The sequence below is a fragment of the Garra rufa genome, chromosome 9, assembly GCF_049309525.1.
Source record: "Garra rufa chromosome 9, GarRuf1.0, whole genome shotgun sequence".
In the NCBI taxonomy this organism is placed as follows: domain Eukaryota; kingdom Metazoa; phylum Chordata; class Actinopteri; order Cypriniformes; family Cyprinidae; genus Garra; species Garra rufa.
This window is the reverse complement of record NC_133369.1, coordinates 45,447,268-45,454,910: the sequence shown is the minus strand read 5'-3', so window position 1 is coordinate 45,454,910 and position 7,643 is coordinate 45,447,268. Positions and strand designations below refer to the sequence as shown.

General features: G+C 33.8%; 2 protein-coding genes across 3 annotated transcripts in view; one reads left to right on the top strand and one right to left on the bottom strand.

Moving 5' to 3' along the window:
- Positions 1-2,267: 2,267 nt before the first annotated feature.
- Positions 2,268-4,433, bottom strand: tpbg (trophoblast glycoprotein). The gene has a single exon (XM_073847541.1). It carries the CDS (start codon positions 4,004-4,006, stop codon positions 2,858-2,860), a length of 1,149 nt encoding a protein of 382 aa, XP_073703642.1. The 5' UTR covers positions 4,007-4,433; the 3' UTR covers positions 2,268-2,857.
- A 2,468-nt stretch (positions 4,434-6,901) lies between these two features.
- Positions 6,902-7,643, top strand: part of ibtk (inhibitor of Bruton agammaglobulinemia tyrosine kinase) — a 39,569-nt gene continuing 38,827 nt past the window's right edge. Inside the window, exon 1 of one of the 2 annotated variants that reach the window (XM_073846851.1) lies at positions 6,902-7,066. The gene's annotated coding sequence lies outside the window, so the exon portion shown is untranslated. The remainder of the gene's footprint in view (positions 7,067-7,643) is intronic. The other variant, XM_073846849.1, reaches the window with a different exon arrangement.

Sequence of the window (7,643 nt, the reverse complement as noted above, 5' to 3'; positions counted from 1 at the left end):
AACAATGAAAATCTGAGGGTGCAAAATAAATCAAAATATTGAAAAATTATGTATGTTCGTAGTTCGTAGCAATGCATATTACTAATCAAAAAAGATTTCCATTGATGTATGGTGTGTTAGGATAGGACAATATTTGACGAGATACAACAATTTGAAAATCTGAGGGTGAAAAAAAATCTAAATATTGAGAAAATCACCTTTAAAGTTGTCCAAATTAAGTTGTAAGCAATGCATATTACTGATCAAAAATTAAGTTTTGATATATTTACAGTAGGAAATTTACAAAATATCTTCATGGAACATGATCTTTACTTAAGATGAAACATTTTTTCATGCACCTATCCAGTTTGAGATTTTGGGCTTTTTGGTTTTTCTTAGTGTTTTTTTTTTTTTGTCTGTCAGACGAGTGGAAAAAAACACTGTTAAGTGTTTCTTTTATAGAACTTTATCTATTTGTGTCAATAGATTTCAATTACAATACATATTTTAAAAGGCAGTTTTCTCAAAATTAGTTTTTTTTCTCCTACACTGAGCCATAAATCTTCACTTCAGTAGCACTTGCACTCACCAAACTTGAAATTTTTATTGCTGTCTATATTCTGAAGGATGAGAAAAGGATTTTCATATAATTTGCTTGATTTTATACAACATTTTATTCCCCCCAAAATGTTAAAAAATAAAAGTTTTTTCTGAGAATGACAAAATGAGATACCCAAAATCCCCTCTGTAAAAACATTTGACTCTAATATATCAAAATAATTATTCAAGAAATTTGAAATTTGAGACTTCATCCAGTGTTTAGATTTTTGTACTAAAAATGTATGCAAATTAGCGCATATTTCATTAAATAATGCCTCATTTTAGAAAACTTGTAATACAAAAAATGTTCGCATTTATCAATATAATCAATCAACTGGCAAAGTAAGGTGATAACTATTAGTTTTTTTTTTTTTACCCTATTCACCTGCAGTGTCATTTTTGGCATTAAAAGAAAAAATAATAATTTTGACCCATAAATGTAAAATAAAGCCATGCTACTTATGTTGTCCAGGGTCACAGATGAGAGAGGACACCTTATGGCTCATGTGAAGTTTTCAGTTCTGTAGTCTAACATACTTGCAAGCGCAGCAGAATTCTGAACAAGGAAAATATTTGACTGAATCACAACAAGCGCATGTTATGTAAAAGACTGGAGTGAGGTGGTTTAGAGGGGAGGGAAATGTGACATCAGCTGAAAGAGATGGCAAAATGATTACGCTTTGATAAAATGATGAAGACAAATTGCTTTTCTCTGGAATCACATGCCCGACAAGACCAGGAAATGTGCATTAAGAAGCCCATTTGGATTTCAGTGCTTCTCAAGCATAAACAAGCTACTAAATGCTGGCTATTAAGTCTGTTTCTGGAAGTGATCAGTCATGATTGATGTTGCATGAATGTCTCTCAAGACTGTCGTTTTAATATTATGCGAGGATCCACAGGCTTATCACGAACAGATGTTTTTTGAATATTATGCAAATTTTTGCAGCTTCAACACCTTGAGTAGGTGTAAGGTCCTGTTTACCGTGGTATATCCTCACAGCCTGAAGGACGATAAACAGCCTTGGGAAATCTATATTTATACAGTCTTCCAGAATGTGATGAGTGTATGTGAGTTAGGAGATAATTAGTTTATTAGATAATGTTATTTGTGACTTTGAACCACAAAACCAGTCACAAGTAGCTTAGATATATTTGTAGAAATAGGCAAAAATACATTGTACGGGTCAGAATTATAAAATTTTCTTTTATGCCTTTTATATCAAGTAATATGTTCCATGAACATATTTTGTAAATTTCCTACCGTAAATATATAAAAACGTAATTTTTAATTAGTAGCTAATGAGCGTTGAAAAAAACTTCATTTGGACAACTTTAAAGACAATTTTCTCAATACTTAGATTTGTTTTTTCACCATCAGATTCCAGATTTTCAAATAGTTGTATCTCAGCCAAATATTGTCCCATCCTAACAAACCATACATCAATGGAAACTTATTTATTCAACTTTCAAATCATTTATAAATCTCAATTTTGAAAAATTGACCGTTGTGACTGGTTTTGTGGTCCATTTATAACTTAAATGATTATTTAATCATGTCATAAGGCAGCTATTCAAGTCTCAGTAGCAATCATTAAAAAGGACACTGAAATTATTCTATTCATAAAGTCTGTTTCTTGTAATGGTAATAAAGTCTGAACCTAAAAATCACTGGACCGAAGATAAAAGATCAACGCAAGACCTTTAATTCAACAGGGCATCCCCGAGAAAACAGTTGATCTATGTCCAGCCAACAAATGTCAATATAAAAACCAATAACTCATCATAAAAAAGTGGATATTGTCATAATTGTACATCAATGAAAAATACATAAATACATGCATGGCAGTTTGAATAGTTTTTTTTTTTTTTTTTTTTGCAGAAGAAATGAACTAAGCTATTAAAAAAATAACATTACAGTTTGTTCTGATATTTTAAAAGGACGGGTTATTCTGTAATTTCAGACTTCATCAGAAAAGACAGACAGTCCCATCCACACGATTCTGCAGTCCCATCCGTTGTGCGTTTATAAAAAAAAAAGGAAAAGTGAATTCTAAACGTATGCACTTGATGTTCTTGTTTCATGCGTCACTGGACAACATTATAGCAACACACCAGCATATATGAATGAGCTGCAGCGAGCATAACAGGGTTGACGCTTGCAGAATCCAGTTAACGTCCTATCCGACAAAAGAATGCATGTCACGGCAAACCTCTACAGTTATATGTATTCATGCAAAGCTAGAGTCCGATTGTTCACTTCTCAAAATGCGTCTCGTCACACATCGGAGTTGAGGCTGAGGTTGGCTAGCCGCGGGTCTGTGTTGATCTCGTATCTGTAATGGTATCCCTCCATATGATCTCTGCACGCGTCACGGATATTGTACATCCACCTCTTGATCCCTTTCCTGTTAAGGTAAAGGACCAGAAGGAAGATGACCCCAATGAGGGCAAGAACCATCCCTAAGAATACATAGGAGGGCTCCAGCGCACGGTCCAGCCCATCTCCAGCATTGCTCCAACATGAGAGCTGTGAATGTTCCAGATGTAAAAGTGGGACATTTTTTAGTTCTGTCGGGACAGAACAGGTTAGGTTCAACCGGTCGACCACAACCTGATGTCTTTCCAACCAAATCAACATGTCTTCAATATTGCAATCACAGCGCCAAGGGTTTCCTGCGAGAATGACTCGCAATTCAGGGATCGAACTGAGCTTCTCCAGGGTCACGTTGTGTAGGACTTTCAACGCGTTGTCTCTCAAGTCCAACTCTTTAAGTGCTCGATTCCAAAATGTGTCATTCCTGATTGTAACAAGCGAGTTGTTCCTTAAATCCAAAACGGTGAGGTTCGACAAACTTGTGAAAATGCCTTCTGGAAGAAGCACCAGGTCGTTATTGGACAAATCAAGATGGGAAACCTTAGATAGGCTGTGTTTGAAAAGATCTGCAAACACATTGATGTAGGAGTGATTGTATAAGGATTTGCTGAGGTTTAGAATCTCAATCTTGCTGTCTTGAGGTAAAGCCTCAACGCTGAACTCTGAAATCCTGTTGTTGCTGAGATCAAGTAAACGCAAATTTGGCAAGTTTGTAAACGCCATGGATTCCAATTGCTCCACTTGGCTTCCAGACACATAAAGTTGTGTTAAATGTTCCAATGGCCTGGGGAAAGACTCATTGTTCAGATTTCTTATATCATTCCCACTGATATTAAGTGAGGTGATGTTTTCGGGAAGGGGCTGTGGGATGGATCTCAAGTTTTGGCTAACACAGTTCACTACCGTGGTTTCGCAGAAGCACTGGGCTGGACATGAAGCCAAGGACAAGCAGGAACACGTCAGGAAGAGTAAAACACAGAGAGTCAGGTTACACATGCTCTTTTGTTTTCTTTGAAGTTGAAGCAAATGGAATAATCCAGCATCGGACATTTTCAAGCGATGTAAATCAAACCGCGGGAAAGTAATTCTCTCCACAGAGATGAAAAGAAGGTGTTTACGCTTATCAAACGACTGTTTCACGTCAAATCTCACATGTTTTTCTTTGTTCTTTCATTCAGGATACCTCCTTGGAGTTTTAACTCCTCGGATGCGGTAGAAAGCAATCCAAGATGCGTTTAGTTCGATTCCGTCACTTTTGTTTGTAGCGTCACTTCTTTTTCACTCAAAATTAGTTTCTCCAGAAGCAGTGTTCATTCCTTCAACAAGATCCTGTTCAAAAAAGCCCGAGCCTTTATTAAAGTTCTTGGTATTTAAAAAAGAGACAGTAGATCCACAAACCTATGAACGTGTCTTTTCCTGTGTAATGTTCGGGGCTCGGCATCTCACTGTCCCGCTGCGCCTGCCTGCGCCGCTCGCTGCGAATGATTCTCCCCCGCCGCTCCCTGAATCCACACTGAGCGCTATTCACTGGACTGTACCATTATGATCAAACAGGGGGGGTCAAGGACCACACACGATTCGGCAAGATCCAGGAGAGTTGTGAAGTTTTCCAAATGGTGCATTCTTTTACGCGAGTGTGCAGGTCGGTAAACTCTACTTTTGATTTGAAACTATATAAACATGAATTAAAATAGATAAATTAAGTTTTGACAATCAATAAACACTATGGTGTCATTAACACACTACCAGTCAAAAGGTTTTGAACAGTAAGATTTTTAATGTTTTATTTTAAAGTCTCTTCTGCTCACCAAGCATGTATTTATTTGATCCAAAGTACAACAAAATCAGTAATACTGTGCAATATTTTTACTATTTAAAATATCTGCTTTCTGTTTGAATATATTTTCAAATATAATTTATTTTTATGATCAAAGCTGAATTTTCAGCATCATTACTCCAGTCTTCAGTGTCACATGAAACTATATAAACATGAATTAAAATAGATAAATCAAGTTTTGACAACATACACTACCAGTTAAAACACATTAACATACACTACTAGTCAAAAGTTTTTTAACAGTAAGATTTTTAATGTTTTTTAAAGTCTCTTCTGCTCACAAAGCATGCTTTTATTTGATCCAGAGTGCAACAAAATCAGTAACATTGTGTTATATTTTTACTATTTCAAATAACTGCATCCTATTTGAATATATTTTAAAATGTAAGTTATTCCTATGATCAAAGCTGAATTTTCAGCATCATCACTCCAGTCTTCAGTGTCACATGATCCTTCAGAAATCATTCTAATATTCTTAAATTACTTTTTTAGGAAACATTTTTAGTATTATTATTATCAATGTTTAACTGTTGAGTATTTTTCGAAAGATCCAAAGACCAGCATTCATCCGAAATAAAAAGCTTTTGAAAACCTTATATAGTTCTTGTATTGTTCCCATTGCTGTTAATTGTAGTGATATAGTTATAGTTAGTTATACACTACACCATTCATTTGAATTCAAAATAACTAACTATAACTATAATATATATTAATAATATTATATATAATATTTTTTTTATTAATAATATTATATATAATAATTTTATTTGCTGATATGCTGATTTTCCGCTCAAGAAACATTATTATTATCAATATTTAAAACAGTTGGGTATTTTTTTTTAGGATTCTTTGATGACTAGAAAGATTCAAAGATCAGCATTTATTTAAAATAAAAAGCTTTTGTAATATTATACACTATACCATTCAAAAGCTTGGAGTCAGTAAAATTTTTGGGAAAGAAATTATAGAAATTAATCCGTTTATTTAACAAGGATGCTTTAAATTGATCAAAAGTGATAATAAAGATATTTAGAATGTTACAAAAGATTCTATTCATAAAAAAAACAACTGAAAAATTATACTCAGCTATATATATATATATATATATATATATATATATATATATATATATATATATATATATATTATAATATTTTCAGCATATTATAATTATTATTCTGAAGGATCATGTGACTTGAGTAATGACACTAAAAATTCAGCTTTGAAATTACAGAAATAAATGGCATTTTAAAATATATATTTATCATTCCTTTATTTCAGACTCTTAGGTCCATATCCACAAAAGTAACAAAATACAAAACAACAACAATAATAATAATAAAAATAACAATATGTTTTATTTTTATAGCGCCTTTCAACAACTAAAGGTCACTTTACAAAAAAAATAAAAAATTAAAAAATTAAAAAATTAAAAAATTAAAAATAAAAATAAAAATGCAATACAATAAATAAATAAATAAATAAATAAATAAATAAATTTATATAAAATATATACAAATATATACAAATATTCAATACCAGGAGGAGTATAGTCAAACAGAAAGCATTTTTTTTTTTAAATATTTTGGTAAAATAATTTTACTGCTTTTGCTGTACTTTGGATCAAATAAATGCAGGCTTGGTGAGCAGAATTTTTTTTTTTTTTTTTTTTTTTTTTTTTACAAACATTAACATTAAACATTAAAAATCGTACTGTTCAAAAACTTTAGACTGGTAGTGTACGTACTATATGCATTTAATAAAAGTATATGAATAGATCTATGTAGATCTATGTAAGAGTCATGTGACTCATGTGTAAGGTATGCCCCGTAAGCCCCGCCCCCACTGCGCTGACGCAAAAGAGGGGACTCCCTTGCCAATCGCCATGTCACTAGCAACCAGCATACAGTGGAGTCCGTCAAACAAGTGATCTGCGCATATCAAAAACAACTGGAGTGCTTCCAATAAAATAAGACGTATGTTTGTGTCATAAGCGCAAACGGTGAAGTCTACACGCCGATCCGTCCAATGACAAATAACGATACAAGTCTGCCAAATCGAACTGTCCAATGAAATGTAAGGATACGTGTACGATGGGCCAATCAGCATTCGCTTTACTCGTGTGTCGGCACTTCTAGCTCTTACTTAACCGACTAACAACTCTGCTGCAACATATTTACTGCAAAACATCTAGGTTTGCTTTAAAGATGTTTCTTTGGATCTGCTGCATCGGGGAAAACACAAACATGGCCTTTTCTTTCATCTAGCGACAGGTGAGCGAGCGAGACGAGCGATTTGTCTTTTAATCTGGCTGTGTTTCAGTACATAGTTGAGCCCAATATGGTTCATAAATATGATGATGATGTGTCAGTCACCAAGAACAGGTTCATGACAGATCTCACCTGTTATTATGTCATATTTCCGATCGGTTCTTGCTTTAATGGATTCGTTATTTGCATTACGTTTCAGTTTGAACACAATCTGTAGCTTGTGTGTTTATGTTCCTGACTGGTATTACATTGAATGACAGGTTTGTCGTCTCCAGATGTTAACAAATGGTTGGAACTGACTCATTTGCTCAGTTATTTGAGGTTTAAAAGTACTTAGGATTACAAATGGATCATTAATACCAAAAACTGATGCAGAAAGACTGAAGGCTAAAGCCATATTTAGCTGATGGTGGAGATTTTTGGAAGGTGTCAAACTTCAGTGCAGGACTTCAACATGCTGAGCTGGTTCTTCAACTATGCTAGAGTTAATTAACATAGTTTTTAGTTTAATAGGATTTATTTATTTATTTGGATTGTTGGAAGAAGGCCACATTAACACTGACTTGGGAACTTTGCATTA

Bases quoted from the DNA above. Each gene is read 5' to 3' on its own strand.
- tpbg (XM_073847541.1), bottom strand. From the start codon at position 4,006: ATGTCCGATGCTGGATTATTCCATTTGCTTCAACTTCAAAGAAAACAA.